This window comes from Myotis yumanensis, unplaced genomic scaffold, assembly GCF_028538775.1.
Source record: "Myotis yumanensis isolate MYYU_CA2020_CCGP unplaced genomic scaffold, mMyoYum1.0.hap1 SCAF_23, whole genome shotgun sequence".
NCBI classification, from domain to species: Eukaryota; Metazoa; Chordata; class Mammalia; order Chiroptera; family Vespertilionidae; genus Myotis; species Myotis yumanensis.
In genome coordinates this window covers 7,765,245-7,782,087 of record NW_027223774.1, presented here as the reverse complement: position 1 = coordinate 7,782,087, position 16,843 = coordinate 7,765,245, and the positions used below count along the sequence as shown (strand labels likewise).

Genomic DNA, 16,843 nt, shown 5'->3' with positions numbered 1-16,843 from the left:
TTGTCGAACGCCGACCGCGTACCAGGCACTCTCCCAGGCTCTCACCCACCGGGGAGGTGTGGGCAGTACCGTCCGTAATAATGATCATTCACTGAGTACCCGGTGTACGCCAGGAGCTGTGCTAAGCGCTTTACCTGCATGATCTCATGTTATTCCTTACAACTCCCCTTTGGAATTGATGCTATTAAGATCTTCATCTTGCAGATGAGGTAAACCGAAGCTTAGAAAGAGGGTGTTAGTTGCAGAAAGTGAAGGAGCTGGCAAGTGGCAAAGCAAGAACTCGGATCCCACTAAACCTGACTTCAAAAATTCTGCTCTTTTTTTTTTTTATTTCAGCAGGAAGCTATTCATTCATTCATTCATTCATTCATTGTTAATCCTCACCGGAGGATACTGGAGTCGAACCTCCTGCAGCCCACTCTCTATCCACTGAGCCAAACCAGCGAGGGCCAGAACTTCTGCCCTTAACCGCCATGCTACACCCAAATGTTGGTTAATGGTCCCCAATTGACAGATGGGAAAACAAGCTCAAGAGAGTCAGGCGACTTCTCAAAGTCACAAAGAAAAGGCTCTGCTGAACCCCGAGGCGGTGACCACGAGTGCAGCTAACCTGTGGCTGGTGAGCCCTGCACCCCTGGTCTTTGAGCTGTGTCCCCATGTTACAGGTGGTCACTGAGGCTCCAGTCTGCCAGCCTGGCCCTGCTGTTCACCAGCTGTGTGCGCTTGGGCCAGCTCCTGGCCTTTTTTGAGGTTCCATTTATTCCTGCATCTGTAGAATGGGGGTGATGGCTTTCTGCCTCCACTCTGACAACCCCCAAACACAGAGACTGTCTACTGCCAATGGGATCCTGGTAAACTTTATTCTGACAGCTCCCCTCCTCTGTTTAGAACAGTGGTTCTCAACCTTCCTAATGCCTCGACCCTTTAATACAGTTCCTCATGTTGTGGTGACCCCCCAACCATAAAACTATTTTCGTTGCTACTTCATCACTGTAATGTTGCTACTGTTATGAATCGTCATGTGAATATCTGATATGCAGGATGTATTTTTATTGTTACAAATTGAACATAATTAAAGCATAGTGATGAATCACAAAACCAATATGTAATTATATATGTGTTTTCCGATGGTCTTAGGGGACCCTTGTGAAAGGGTCGTTTGACCCCCAAAGGGGTCGCGACCCACAGGTTGAGAACCGATGGTTTAGAACCTTTCATGGTTCCATCTCAGAGTAAAAGCCGATGTGCACACCATGCCCCACAAGGCCCTGCATGACACCTACCCCATTCCCACCCCTGTCTGATCTCATCTCCTTTTCTTTTCTTTTTTTGTTAATCCTCACCCAGGGTTATTTTTTCCATTGATTTTTAGACAGAATGGAAGGAAGGAGGGAGAAAGAGAGAGAGAGAGAGAGATGTGAGACCAGGAATCTAACCTGAGACCCTTAGGTACGCAGGCCCATGGTCTAATCACTGAGTTACATGGGCCAGGGCTCATCTCCTTTTCATTTGCCTCCAGCCACACTAACCTCTGGCCCTTCCTCAATTCCTCAAATACTTCCCAGGCCTGGTCCTGCCCCAGGGCCTTTGCATTTACTTTCCCTCCCGGCAAGAATGCTCTTCCTGCTGCATCCCTCTCACAGCGTCAGGTCTGCTCCGATGTCACCTCCTGCAGGAGGCCTTCCCTGATCCTTCTATATAAAGCAGCGCCCCTCCTCACTCTCTCCCCAGGACCTGCTTGGTTTCAGCTCGTGGCTCTGGCAGAGTTTATTTCTTTATCCTTTGTCTCCCCACTAGAATGCAAGTCCCACAAGGGCAAGGATCTTCTTTTTGCTCAGTGATGGCTCTTCAGGGCCTGGCACTCAGTAGGCACTCAGTAAGTGTGGAGTTGATTCTGATTAAGTCTTTGCATTGTGTGAATTCAATGAGTCAGTGCATGCAAAGAGAAGAGTTGTCGATGACTTTGAAGAGCTGATGCATTGGGAACAGACTAAATAAACAGATAATGATGATTATCACCATTCTTACTTATTTCCCTACAAAGAGCCTTCTGATCGCATGTGGGAGAGAAATGAGAGGGAGAAAGTCCAGAACAAGGGGAAGAGCCAGAGAAGGGGAGAGGTTGAGAGGTAAGAGTTGGGGAACGAAGAGACAGGAGGAGAGGCTGGAGTTGGGGGGAGGGCAGACATTGGTGGAAGCATCCAGCCCCCAACGCATGGGCTTGGCAAGTCCTTGTGGGTAAGAAGCATTGACATGGCCAGGGCACTGCCCACTTCCATGCACTTGGGGACCCTGAGCTCCTGGGAGTGGGGGGCCTTTCTGAGGGCGTCTGCGGCTCGATTATGTGCTGGGAACATGACTGTCATGATCTCAATGCACCCTCGTGCCAGCCCTATGAGGTTGGCACTGTCATTTCCACACCTTATAGGCCAGCCATGTGCCCAGGGTCTCCTGGCTGCCACCGGTGGCAGATCTGGGCTCAGACTGCACTAGGTCAGGCCCCAGAGTGTGTGCGCTTAACCGAGACTGAGCTGAGGGCCCTTGACCGGAATCAAACCTGGGACCCTTGAGTCTGCATTCCGATGCTCTATCCACTGAGCCAAACCGGTTAGGGCCATTGTATGTATGAACTCGTGCATTGGATTCTCTGGACAATCTTATGAAAGCGGTGCTTTTATTATCCCCATTTGACTGATAGAAAACCGAGGCTCAGACCCATAAAAACTCCATGTGCCTGAGGGCACCACGGAAGAGTGTGTGGACTGGGACACAACTGGCATTTCAACAGGAAAGCAAGCTCGGGCACCTACATTCTAACCATATTCTGCCTGGAAACCGGTGATGTCATCAGCCCTAGTTAGGGCTAACTCTACCTGGCAACTAACGATGTCATCATTGCCACCAAGGATCTAAACTGGAGATGTCATGAATTCTGCTCAGCCTCTGGGGTCAAGGATGACATCACTGAATGAGAACATTAAGCTTCCTTCCGCTGAGGGTGGTCTATGAACTGGACGCCTGTACAAAGCGCTTTAATAGTTTCTGATATTTATTTTCCTTTTTTCTGCATTTTGCATGCTCATTTTATATATTTTTATTGACTTCAGAGAGAAAGGGAGAGGAAGAGAGAGATAGAAACATCCATGATAAGAGAGAATCATTGATCGGCTGCCTCCTGCACGCCCCCTACTGGGGATCGAGCCTGCAACCTGGGCATGTACCCTTGACCAGAATAGAACCCGGCACCCTTCAGTCTGCAGGCCGACGCTCTATCCACTGAGTCAAACCAGCCAGAGCCAACATTTTATTCTGATAAATGAACTTGGCTCCCCACTGGCTTTGCCCCCCCCCACCTGTGGTGCCCATTACTCAGATTTGGCACAACAAGGTGCTTATGACTTTAGAACAGCGGTTCTCAACCTGTGGGTCACGAACAATGAAAATACATCCTGCATATGAGATATTTACATTACGATTCATAACAGTAGCAAAATTACAGTTATGAAGTAGCAACGAAAATAATTTTATGGTTGGGGGTCACCAAAACATGAGGAACTGTATTAAAGGGTCGCGGCATTAGGAAGGTTGAGAACCACTGCTTTAGAATAACGAGGGCTGTGCCAGCTGGTGGGAATCCCTCTCTTTCTCCAGGAGCTCTGAATTCTCCCACACTCCCACTCCTCCCCTGCTCCCCCCCCCCCCCCCCCCCACACACACAAACCTCCTGATATTTTATCTACCTCCATTTCTGAGTTCCTGAGCCTTTTCTGCACCCTCAGGACCAGCAGAGGCATCTGAGTGGACGAATCAATGAATAAATGGAGGGCGCACACAATGAATAAGTAAGTCAGTGGGCAGATGGATGGAAGGATCAGTTAATGCATGAATGAACCGATGGAAGGTGAAGTTGACCTTCAGAAAGGATCCAGAACCTGACCCCTTGTTGCCACTCTGATCTACTCAGCCCTCCATTGTCTCCTGCCTTGCCCATGCTGGTCACCTCCTCTCTGGTCTCCCTGCTTCTGCCCCTCCCCTTCCTCGGTCTAACCCCCACGATCGCTCATGTCCCTCCTCCGCTCAGAGCCCTCCCCCAGTTCCCAGCTCATTCCGAATAAAAGCCAAGTTCTCACGGTGAGAGCCAGCAGGAGATGGCCCCCGTGTCTCCTCCTGACCTCACTGCCCACCCTCTCCCCTCCCTCACTCTGCTGCAGCCTCACCGCCCTCCTCTCTGTCCCTTGAACACACCTGCATGCTCCTACCTCAGGACCTTTGCACGGGCTGTTCCCACTGTCTGGAAAGCTCTTCCTCCCAGACACCCCCATGGCCCGCTGCCCCCATTCATCCGGGTCTTGGCAATGAGGTGCTCTCTGACCATCCCCGTGAATATCACAACCAGCCCCCAGGAGCCCCCCGGACCCCTTCACTGACTCTCCTATTTCTGTTTTCTTTTTTAAATATATTTTATTGATTTTTTACAGAGAGGACGGGAGAGGGATAGAGAGTTAGAAACATCGATGAGAGAGAAACATCGATCAGCTGCCTCCTGCACACTCCCTACTGGGAATGTGCCCACAACCAAGGTATATGCCCTTGACCGGAATCGAACCTGGGACCCTTGAGTCTGCAGGCCGACGCTCTATCCACTGAGCCAAACCGGTTAGGGCTCCTTTTAAAATATATATTTTATTGTTTTCTTTCAGAGAGGAAGGGAGAGGGATAGAGAGTCAGAAACATCGATGAGAGAGAAACATCGATCAGCTGCCTCCTGCACACTCCCTATTGGGTATGAGCCCACAACCAAGGTACATGCCTTTGACTGGAATCGAACCTGGGACCCTTGAATCCGCAGGCCAACTCGCTATCCACTGAGCCAAACCGGTTAGGGCCTGTTTCTGTTTTCTATAGCGCATCTAACCTTCCAACCTCTTAAGTCATCTACTTATTTACCGTGTTTGCTATGTGTTGTCTGTCTCTCTTGGGCCACAGACTCTCAGCCGTAGAGAGAGGGTGGGGACTCGGCTTCGTTCGGGCTCTGTGCCCAGCACCTGGGACAGTTCCCTGCACAGTGAGCGCTGTACACCTGTCCCCCCGGATGAAATAAACCCTTAAGGAACTTCTGCTCCCGCCCGCAGAATGACAGGGAACTTGACTTCCTTATTACTTTTACTTGCGGCTGGCATTCCTAAAATGACAGTCATTACCTTGTCATCAGGAAGGGTGAGAGGGCCACCCACGCTACTTTTAAAACATGATTTTCTTTTCGAAGTAACACCATTTGAATGACACAAGATGCAAACAGTCACCTCGATCAGCACCTTCCTTCTCTCCCCCCCTTCCAGAGGTATCCCAGGTAATACTCTGGTGTGAACTCTCCCAAACACTTGTACTGCTATTTACATCAGGGGGTCAGCCGATGACAGCCTGCGGGTCATACCTGGCCCTCCGGCCTGTGTTTGTAAATAAAGTTTTATCGGCACACAGCCAAGGTCATTCATTTGTCTGTGATCATCTATGGCCGCTTTCACACTACAAGGGCAAGTTGAGGAGTTATGATAGAGACCATATGATGTCCAGTTCAAAGCTAAAAATGTTTACGATTTGAAGACTTCACAGAAAAAAGTTTACCAGCCTCTGGATTTATATACACTAAGTCCTCCCTTAATGTAGTCCGTAAGTGAAACAACGTATGAGAAAACCAACTTTACCAGAGGCTCATGGGTAGAAGCAAGAGTTAAGTTTATGGTATCAGCCCTAGCCGGTTTGGCTCAGTGGATAGAGCGTCGGCCTGGGGACTGAAGGGTCCCAGGTTCGATTCCAGTCAAGGGCACATGCCCGCGTTGTGGGCTCGATCCCCAGTAGGGGGCGTGCAGGAGGCAGCCAATCAATGATTCTCCCTCATCGTTGGTGTTTCTATCTCTCTCTCCCTCTCCCTTCCTCTCTGAAATCAATAAAAATATATTTTATTTATTTATTTATTTATTTTTAAAAATATATTTTATTGATTTTTTACAGAGAGGAAGGGAGAGAGATAGAGAGTCAGAAACATCGATGAGAGAGAAACATCGATCAGCTGCCTCCTGCACATCTCCCACCGGGGATGTGCCCACAACCCAGGTACATGCCCTTGACCGGAATTGAACCCGGGACCCTTCAGTCCGCAGGCCGATGCTCTATCCACTGAGCCAAACCGGTTTTTGGCTAAAAATATATTTTAAAAAAGTTTATGGCATCACATCGGCGTAATCATGCACCAACATCTAACAAAACAATGCTATTCAAGGATGTGCTGAAATAAATAACTGAAAAAATATTCCTGATGATTTCATGTGATGAGTAAATAGGCTAATACTCGATATACTGAGCTATTGAACTGTGACTTTTCTTACTAAGCAATGTATCCTGGGGAGCTTTCCACACCCCTAGATTTAAATGCACCCTAACCTTTTTCACGCCTGCGTCATATTCCGCAGTCCCAGTCTGCAGTTAACTGACCGGTCTCCTAGTGACTGAGCTTTCCATTCGTCACCTTTAGTGGCAGCCCAGTGACCTTCTTCCCTCACAGGGAGATGGCTGGGCCAAAGAGTGTAACGCAGTAAAGATTTTAAATAGATATTGCCAAACGCCACCCACAACAATACTAGTTTCTTCCTTTTTAGGGAAAAAGAAAGAGAGAGCAGGTATTTATGACATGGCTGTTCTGTGGAAGGCTCTACTCCTCGAGGAGGTGCGCCCATCACTTTCTGACCCCGGGACGCACCCTGGACTGTCTCGCCCCCTGGGCTGGCCAGTCCCTTCCCCACCCTTCTCCGCCCTGCTCCACAAGGACCCAACACTTTAGAGGATGGAACAGAATTTTTGTGGCATTAACTACGCACTTACCCTGTGTCCCAGCAACCCCATCTCCCACTAGGAACCCCCAGGAGAGGTTGCCCCAGGTGACAGGACAGGTCTGAAGGTGCCCAAGGCAGCATGGGGTGGGGGTGGGGGCATGGAGGTGGGGGTGGGGTCTGTTCCTTGGGGAGAGAGTGAGTCAGAGGGAGCGGATTCCTCATGGTGTCCTGGAAGCAAGAGATGGGCTACATATTGGAACATGGAGAGATCCTAACAACCTAATGTTGAGGGAGAAAGTAAGAAACAAAACCAGGCCTATAGCACCACTCTAAAGATATAATTTATGCCCTGGCCGGCTTGGCTCAGTGGATAGAGCGTCAGCCTGCGGACTGAGGGGTCCCGGGTTCGATTCTGGCCAAGGGCACATGCCTGGGTTGCTGGCTCGGTCCCCAGTGGGGGGTGTACAGGAGGCAGCCGATCAGTGATTCTCTCTCATCATTGATGTTTCTATCTCTCTCTCCCTCTCCCTTCCTCTCTGAAATCAATAAAGAAATATATATATTTTTAAAAAAAGATATAATTTATATCTTCCGTATGGATTGAGAAGGTAGAGTTCTACTCAGCAACCCTGGCTGGTCTGCAGGCCTTTGTCCCTACCCAACGGTGCACGGATGCGGAACCTGTCCAAGGGCGCCAGGGAGGAAACAGGAATAAGCCAGAGAATTAAAGGGCAAAGGGGGGGAGGGGGAGGGAAAATAGGGTGTGGACAAGTGACAGAGAGACAACAGCTGAAAATATGCTGCAACTCTAGGGGCCTAACTCCATGTCCTGCAAGAGGATCCATCTTAGGTCCGTCACTTGTGGAGGTCTTCCCCGCCCACCACTCCCTCCGCAGCCGGAAGCTGTCACTCCCTCGGCTCCGTTCCCACCGATGCCTTCAGCTGCCACCATGAAAGTACAAGGTCGCTAGTTGGAGGCTCTGCCGCGACTGTCTTCCCAACCAGAGCAGGAGCATTTGGGGGGTGGGAAATCGAGTCTGTGCCTCAATTTTCCTAATCTGTACAAGGGGGTGATGATTGAAGTATCTACCACATAGAGTTCTTTTTTTAATCTATTTTTTTAATTGATTTCAGAGAGGAAGGGAGAGGAAGAGAGAGATAGAAACATCAATGATGAGAAAGAATCATTGATTGGCTGCCTCCTGCACGCCCCCTACTAGGAATTGAGCCCGTAACCCGGGCATATGCCCTTGACCTGAATCGAACCTGGGACCCTTCAGTCCGCAGGCCGACGCTCTATCCACTGAGCCAAACCGGCCGGGGCTCATGTATTCTTTTTTGAGATTGGCCTCAGGACATTGGGAAAGGCCTTCCCCCAGTGCCTCCTCCTACAGGAAGCCTTCCGTGATTTCTAGTAGGGAGCTCTGCGGGTCCCTGTGGCCCCTCCACTATAGCCTCTCTCCCAGGTGAGGCACTGCCTGCTCACCTGAGGGTCTCCCCGGCTGGTCTGAGATCTCCTCGAGGGTAGGGACCAGGGTCGGTTCACCTCCGGTTCCTTAGAGCCCAGCATGGCGGCCGGTGTCCCTCGGGCCTCCAGAACCGTCTGCTCACCTGAACGGAGCACAGGCTGGGAGGGCAGATAAGGCAGGTGTATAATTAACGAATATATGGCAGGCCCCAGGTGATAACAGCCTGGTGACAGGGGAGAGACTGTGGACACCGAGAGTCCCCATCTGGTTTCAACCTGCCTCCTTCCCCTTCTCCCCTCGGCCACTCCCTGCAGGCTCCCTGCGTTCCAGTCCCCTGGTAGGACCTGCCCCCGAGCCTCCACCTGGGCCCTGGCAGGGCCCTCTCCTTGGACAGTCCTTCCTGCCCCTCCCATTGGCATCGAGCCAGGTGAGACCCATGTGCCCAGCCCGCGGGCCTGCCTCCTGCGCCTGCTGGTTCTTACCTTGTGACCGATCCCTTCAGTGTCTGATAAAACCCACAGAGTCATCAGAATCATTTTTTAAAAATATTTTTTATTGCCCTAACCAGTTTGGCTCAGTGGATAGAGCGTCGGCCTGCAGACTGAAGGGGTCCTGGGTTCGATTCCAGTCAAGGGCACGTGCCTAGGTTGTGGGCTGGATCCCCATTAGGGGGCGTGCAGGAGGCAGCCAATCAATGATTCTCTCTCACCATTGATGTTTCTATCTCTCTCTTCCTCTCCTGTCCTCTCTGAAATCAATAAAATTATATTTAAAAAAAATAAATGAGCAGTTCCTAAGTATACCATTCAATGTGCCTTAACAAATATACACCCAACTATTTTTAAAAAATAGAGCATTTCCATATCCCAGGATGTTATGCTCAATCCCAACCTCCACCCACCGCCTGGCCCCGCCCCAGACAGCCTCTGTGCTGGTTTTTATCACCATCGGTCAGTTTGGTCCTTTCTGGGCCTTTTCACACACAGAATCCTCGAGCAGGTGATCCTTGGTACCTGGTTTCCTTCGTTCCCATCATGCTTTTGATTTCCAGCCCAGTTGTTACCGGAACCAGGGTCCTTGTTGCCTTCTATTGTCCGTGGTATCCCATTGTGCTGACGGACCCATTTGTTTACCCATTCTCCCGCGGAGGGACGCCTGGCCTGTTTCCAGGTTGGGGCTATTGTGAATAGAGCTGCTATCAGCATTCCTGCACCAGTCTTTTGTGGGCACCTGTTTTTATTTCTCTTGAGAAAATACCGGAGTGCAATTTCTTAGTCATGGAATAGGAGGTTTCATGCATTAAAAAAAAAAAGAAAAAAAAAGCCAGACCTTTCCCAAGGTGGCTGCTTTAGGTTTCCATGGCGACTTTAACAACTTGCCACCGTCTTAATGGCTTCACATAGCACAGATTTATCTTCCTGTCGTTCTGGAGGTCCGGTGCCTGAAGTGGGTGTTGCAGGGCTGGAGCCAGGGTGAGAGCAGAATTTCCCGTCCCTTTGCAGCTTCTCAAGGCTGCCTACATTCCTTGGCTTGTGGCCTCATCGCTCCAGCCTCTACTTCCATCATCACATCTCCTCTGAAACGGACCCTTCTGCCTTCCTCATATACAGGCCTTTGTGTGACATTTAGGACCCACCAGATAGTTCAGAATAATCTCCCCAACTCAAGATTCTTTTTGCAACAGTCTGACATGGGTTCAGTGGTTAAGTGTCGACCTATGAACCAGGAGGTCACGGTTGGCTTCCCAGTCAGGCAGGGCACATGCCCGAGTTGCGGGCTCCACCCCCAGGGTGGGGTGTGCAGGAGGCAGCCGATCAGTGATTCTGTCTCATCGTTGATGTTCCTATACCTCTCTCCCCCTCCCTTCCTCTGTCCGTCATCAATAAAAACATTTAAACATATAAGATTCTTTATTTAAAATACGTTTTTATTGTGTGGTGTGTTTTTCTTTTGAGAGAAAGGAAAGGGGAGGGAGAGAGAGAAACGTGGATGTGAGAGTGAAACATCAACCAGCTGCCTCCTGCATGCCCCCTACTGGGGATCAAGCCCCAAATCCGGAAGTGTGCCCTGACCGGGAATGGAACCTGTGACCACTTGGTGCACACGGGACAATGCTCAAGCAACTGAGCCACACCCACCGGCCCGGGTGCCAACTCACGATTCTTAATTTAGGCCTGGCTGGGAGTTCAGATGGTTGGAGCAGCATCCCATGCACCAAAAGGAGCAACCAATCAACGTTTCTCTCTCTCTCCTTCTCTCCCTCTCTCTGAAATCAATTTTTTAAAATATTTTATTTTATTATTATTTTTTTATTTTCAATCCTCATCCAAGGATATTTCTTCATTGATTTTCAGAGAGATTGGAAGAAAGAGAGAGAGAGAGAGAGAGAGAGAGAGAGAGAGAGAGATGTGAGATAAACACATCTATTGGTTGCCTCCTGCACACGCACCGGCCAGGGCCCGGGCCAGGGAGGAGCCTGCCACTGAGGCACGTGCCCTTGACCGGAACCGAACCCAGGACCCTTCGGTCCACAGGCCAACACTCTATCCACTGAGCCAAACTGGCCAGGGCTGAAATCAATTGTTTTATAAATATATTTTATTGATTTTTTTTTTACAGAGAGGAAGGGAGAGGGATAGAGAGTTAGAAACATCGACGAGAGAGAAACATCCATCAGCTGCCTCCTGCACACCCCCTCCTGGGGATGTGCCCGCAACCCAGGTACATGCCCTTGACCGGAACCGAACCCGGGACCCTTCAGTCCGCAGGCCGACGCTCTATCCACTGAGCCAAACTGGCCAGGGCTGAAATCAATTTTTTTAAAAAGATTCCCACTTGCATCACATCTGCAAATTCCCTTTTGCCATGTGAGGTCACACTCACAGGTCCTGGGGGTGGGGATGTGGGCCTCTTGGGGGATAGTGTTCTGCCTGCCTCTCCCACCCCCCGCCAGCCGCTCCGGTGGCTCCCCAGCCTGGCCAGCGTGTAACATCGTCCGTCGGTCCCTTTCACATCAGCCGTCGGGCAGGGCCTGGCATCGCACGTCGGTTCAGCTGGCCCTTCCCTGGTGACTAACGGCTTTGTTATGCGCTTCCTGGCCGGTTGCGTCCCCTCCTTTGAGAAGCGTCTGCTCAGGTCTTTGGTCCGTGTTTGAATTGGGCTGTTTGACTTTTCATTGCTGAGTTCCAGGAAGGACGCCTGTCCTTTCTATTTGTCTAATTCAATTCACGCTTCCGTCCTCCGAGTAGAAGAGTCCCCACACGCCCTCCTTTGTTATTCTTCCTCTCTCTCTCTCTCTTCTCTCTCTCTCTCTCTCTCTCTCTCTCTCTTTCCTCTCATCTCCCCCCTCCCCTGCCACCTCAGCTGTCCCGGAGGCTTTGCAGACTGAAAGGTCCGGGGTTCCATTCCGGTCAAGGGCACAGGCCTGGTTTGCGGGCTCCATCCCCAGTAGGGGGCGTGCAGGAGGCAGCTGATCAATGGATTCTCTCTCATCATTGATGTTTCTATCTCTCTCTCCCTCTCCCTTCCTCTCTGAAACGAATATATTTTATTTATTTATTTTTAAAATATATTTTATTGATTTTTTACAGAGAGGAAGGGAGAGAGAGAATTAGAAACATCGACCACACAGTAAATTTGTACACTTCCTGGGAAGTAGGCTTAGTTTTAGGACCAAACTGCCCAATATGGGAGCCACTAGTCACATAAGTACATTTAAGTTTAAATAAATTGAAATGAAATAAGATTGTCCGGCCAGTGTGCCTCAGCGGTTGAGCACTGGCCCATGAACCAGAGGTCGCAGGTTCGATTCCCGGTCAGGGCACGTGCCCAGGGTTCCCGGAGCGATCCCCAGGAAGGGGGCGTGTGGGAGGCAGCCAATCGATGTTTCTATCTTTCTATCCCTCTCTCTAAAATCAATAAAAACTTTAAAAAGAAAGAAAGGAAGAAAGAAAGAAAGAAAGAAAGAAAGAAAGAAAGAAAGAAAGAAAGAAAGAAAGAAAGGGAGGGAGGGAGGGAGGGAGGGAGGGAGGGAGGGAGGGAGGGAGGGAGGAAGAAAGGAAGAAAGAAAGAAAGAAAGAAAGAAAGAAAGAAAGAAAGAAAGGAAAGAAAGAAAGAAAGAAAGAGAGGGAGGGAGGGAGGGAGGGAGGGAGGGAGGAAGGAAGAAAGAAAGAAAGAAAGGAAGGAAGGAAGGAAGGAAGGAAGGAAGGAAGGAAGGAAGGAAGGAAGGAAGAAAGAAAGAAAAAAAGAAAGAAAGAAAGAAAGAAAGAAAGAAAGAAAGAAAGAAAGAAAGAAAGAAAGAAAGAAAGAAAGAAAGAAAATGAAATGAGATTAAAAATTCAGTTCCTCGGTCTGGCTGGCCACATTTCAAACTCAATAGCCACATGAGGTTGGTGGCTCCCAGGTCAGCAGCACAGAGAGGCAACGTTTCCAACATCGCAGGACGTTCTAGAACTATCTACAGCAGGGGTCCTCAAACTTTTTAAACAGGGGGCCAGTTCACTGTCCCTCAGACCGTTGGAGGGCCGGACTATAGTTTAAAAAAAAAAACTATGAACAAATTCCTATGCACACCGCACGTATCTTATTTTGAAGTAAAAAAAACAAAACGGGAACAAATACAATATTTGTATTTGCATGTGGCCCGCGGGCCGTAGTTTGAGGACCCCTGATCTACAGGGAAACCAGCCTGTCTCTTGCGGTAGGACTGCCTTTCTACGGTTACACGGGTGTGTTACTGTGCCAGACCACTGGGGGAGAGGAAAGGAAGGAATCCAGGAGAGACGAGAATGAGAAAAAACCATGAACCGCAGTAATAACGATCTGGCGGCGAGTAAGTACTCATTACATTAAACAAATCCTCGCTTAACTACCATCTAATGGGTTTCGATGATATCTGACATGTGTTTATTCCCAGAGAAATTGTGGGAGCGACAGAGAACACTCCAGCCAAGCCCTTTCTTCTCCAAACAGCAGAGGGATTAACTCTTTAAACTCCACGCCCGTCGTCGTGGGGCCAGCCAGCCTGGAAGGAGAGCTCTCCCAGGAGTGCCAAGCGCTTATGCCCAAGCGGGGCTCATGCCCTTCCCTGCCCAACCTGCTCCCACGCCTGTATCCTCCCACTTAGTGAGAGATTTCTTAGGAGGGCCAGGTACCTCAATCAGATAACAGGGGCGCCGTGGTCCCGGCATCTCTGTTCCTGGCCCATCCCCTGCAGAGGGGCCTCCTGCCCCCCCAACCCTGGCCTCTGCCCCAAGCCCTGCTCCCCATCCCATGGCCCCAACTTCAATTCAGGCCTCGTCCTCTCCCCGCTGGGTCCTTATCCCAGCCTCCTCCCAAGCGTCCAGGTTCTCCCCTCTGGCCTGTTCCCCGTGTGGCCCCACAGGGTCCTTCTAATACTCAGAGATGACCCTCCCCTCCCCTGCTCACAGCCCTCCCAGCGCTTCCAGGACAATATCCCAGCCTTTCAATCTGGCATTGGAAGTACTCTCTTTCATCTCTGCATAAGTGCAGCTCCCTTTACCCAGAATGCCCTCCCTGGTTTCTGCTGGCGAACTCCTACTCATCCTTCAACACCCACCGCAAATATCCCCTCTTCCAGAAAGATTTCTCTGACGCCCTCAGACAGACCGGTACACACCCCCTGAGCCCCTGCAGTCCCCTGTGACACTGTGGTCACCTCTCGGTCTCTTTCAATTGTGCGTTTCTGACTACCTATCAGTCTTCCTTGTGGGTGTGACCTCACCTCCCAGAGGGAAAAGTGTTACTCATCTTTTTTTTAAAACAAACAAACAAACAAACAAACATAAACATGTCATTTTATTGCAACTACTTTTGTTTGTTTGTTGTTTTGTTCATCCTCACCCGAAAATATTTTTCCATTGCTTTTTAGGGAGAGTGGAAGAGAGAGGGAAAGACAGAGAGAAATACATAGACTGGCTGCCTCCTACACGCACCCGACCAGGGTGGAGCCTGCAACCGAGGTATGTGCCCTTGACCGGAATCGAACCCGGGACCCATTGGTCTGCAGGCCGACGCTCTATCCACTGAGCCAACCCGGCCAGGGCTGCCACATCTTAGCTGCCACAACCTCTGGGACAGGGCCTGGCATGTGGCATGTGCTCAGTAAATTCGGGAAGAAGGATAAGTAATCGTTAACCTCTAAGCCAGTGGTTCTCAACCTTCTGGCCCTTTAAATACAGTTCCTCATGTTGTGACCCAACCATAACAATATTTTCGTTGCTACTTCATAACTGTAATGTTGCTACTGTTATGAATCGTAATGTAAATATCTGATATGCAGGATGGTCTTAGGTGACCCCTGTGAAAGGGTCGTTCGGTCCCCAAAGGGGTCGCAACCCACAGGTTGAGAACCGCTGCTCTAAGGGAACCTGTGTGGAAAACAGTTACGTTTACAGAGGAGACGCCAGGAAGACAGTGCCTGAAGCGAGCTGACAAAGCTGATATGATCAGGAGTGAAAGTTCCTGGCATCTTGGGCTTCCTGATGTCTTCACGGAGCAGGACATGCGTCACTTTCATGGTGTTCCTGCCCATGGCGCTTCACCTCCATCAAAACATCAAACCCACCCACACCCAGGGCCATTCTACAAAATAAGCCTCCAGTACGCCTCTGTGTTGCCAAAGTGGAAACAGATCTGGAGGCTGGAGCCCGAGACCAGGGCGTCAGCAAGGCCCTGCTCCCCCCAGGCCTGTAGGAGAGAACCCTCCTCGCCTCTTCCTCGCCTCTGACGGTGCCTGGCAATCTCTGCCGTATTGTGGCTTACAGCTACATCACCCCGCGTCTGCCTTTGTTGTCACTAAAAGTACTCTCTTTCATCTCTGCATAAGCACAGCTCCCTTTACCCAGAATTCCCTCCCTTGTCTCTGCCTGGCGAACTCCTACTCATCCTTCAACACCCACCGCAATTATCCCCTCTTCCAGAAAGACTTCTCTGACTCCCTCAGACAGACCAGTACCTACCCTCTGAGGTATGTGGCATGGTCCCTCTGCATCTCTGTATCTTTATTTGTTTTTATCTCTGTACTAGAGGCCCGATGCACGAAAATTCGTGCAAGAGAAGGACTTCCTACCCCCGGCTCCTGGCACTGGCTTCCCTCTGGCCACGGTTTCGTCAGGAAGGGCGTCCGGAATGATGTCCGGAAGACGCCTGGTCTAATTAGCATATTACCCTTTTATTATTATAGAAGATCTTTATTTTTTTAAAAAAAAAATCTTTTTTTGTTGTTATTGTTAATCCTCACCTGAGGATATTTTTCTATTTTCTTTTTTTTTTTTTAAGACAGAGTGGAAGGGAGGGAGAGAAATATCAGTCAATAGGCCGACACTCTATCCACTGAGCCAAACTGGCTAGGGCTTTCTCTGTTTCTTTACATTTTTATTTTACTTATTGATTTGAGAGTGAGTGAGAGAGAGAGAGAGAGAGAGAGAGACATTGACTTGCTATTCCACTTATTTATGCCTTCATTGGTTGCTTCTTGTATGTATCCTGACCAGGGATCGAACCTGCAACCTTGTTATATGGGGATGATGCACTAACCACAGGAGCTACCCGGCCAGGGCTGCATCCCCGTGTCTTCACATGGGGTTCTTGTGAGGCCATGTTGAATGAGGGGCCCATCCTGCTGGTATGAGCTCAGCTTAACTAATTCCATCAGCAGTGACCCTATTCCCAAGTCAGGTCACGTTCTGAGCTCCTGGGGCTAGGCCTTGAACGTACGGTCACACACGCTAAGAAGCCCAGGGCAGACCTAGCTGGTTTGGCTCAGTGGATAGAGCGTCGGCCTGCGGACTGAAGGGTCCCAGGTTCGATTCCGGCCAAGGGCACATGCCTGGGTTGCAGGCTCGATCCCCAGTAGGGGGCGTGCAGGAGGCAGCCCATCAATGGTTCTCTCTCATCATTGGATGTTTCTATCCTCTCCCCCTCTCCCTTCCTCTCTAAAATCAATAAAATATATTTTTTAAAAAATAATAATAATAATTTTTAAAAAAAGAAGCCCAGGGCGGAGAAGGGGCCGGGAAGGGGTGGGGCGAGCAGCTGCTCCCTGGGACCGGATCAGATCAGGCGCCTGGGAGGGTGTGTCTGTGGAGGGCACACTTGAGCCGTAGCCCGAAGGAGCGGTGTTGACACTGCTCTCTCTGAGAAACAAACGTGAATTTCATCACCTGGCATGCATGGCATTTCCCTTGGCATCTCGGAGGTGCTTAATCTGTTCCCCGCCCTGCTCATTTCCTGGTTCGAAACCCGTGCGGTTAGGAGGGAGTCGAGTCCTGAGGTGTGGCGCCTGGTTCTCGTAAGAATCTGAGACTTTTCCCACCGTCAGTGTCGATTTCACACCGTCAGCCAACGGCTCTGAGAAGCCCCAACAGCTGTGAGGCTGAGAAGACCGCCAGAGGTTGGGGGCCTCTGGTGGGTGCCAGCTGCCGTGCCAGGCCTCCAACAGTCACAGCCAACACCCCGGCCAGCATTATTGACAGTAACATGCCCACAAAAGCGGGGCTCCCGAGAGAGACAGGCCTAGACTCT

The 16,843-nt window shown here is 50.2% G+C and overlaps 1 protein-coding gene across 3 annotated transcripts in view; it reads right to left on the bottom strand.

The window, feature by feature from the left end:
- MYH14 (myosin heavy chain 14) overlaps positions 1 to 8,407 on the bottom strand; it is a 91,893-nt gene extending 83,486 nt beyond the window's left edge. For 2 of the 3 annotated variants that reach the window (XM_070402620.1, XM_070402621.1), the window contains exon 1: positions 8,317 to 8,406. In XM_070402620.1, the coding sequence (XP_070258721.1) occupies positions 8,317 to 8,400 (84 nt within the window). In that variant the 5' untranslated portion in view covers positions 8,401 to 8,406. Of the gene's footprint in view, positions 1 to 8,316 lie in introns of all 3 variants that reach the window. The other variant, XM_070402617.1, reaches the window with a different exon arrangement.
- Between the last annotated feature and the right edge of the window lie 8,436 nt (positions 8,408 to 16,843).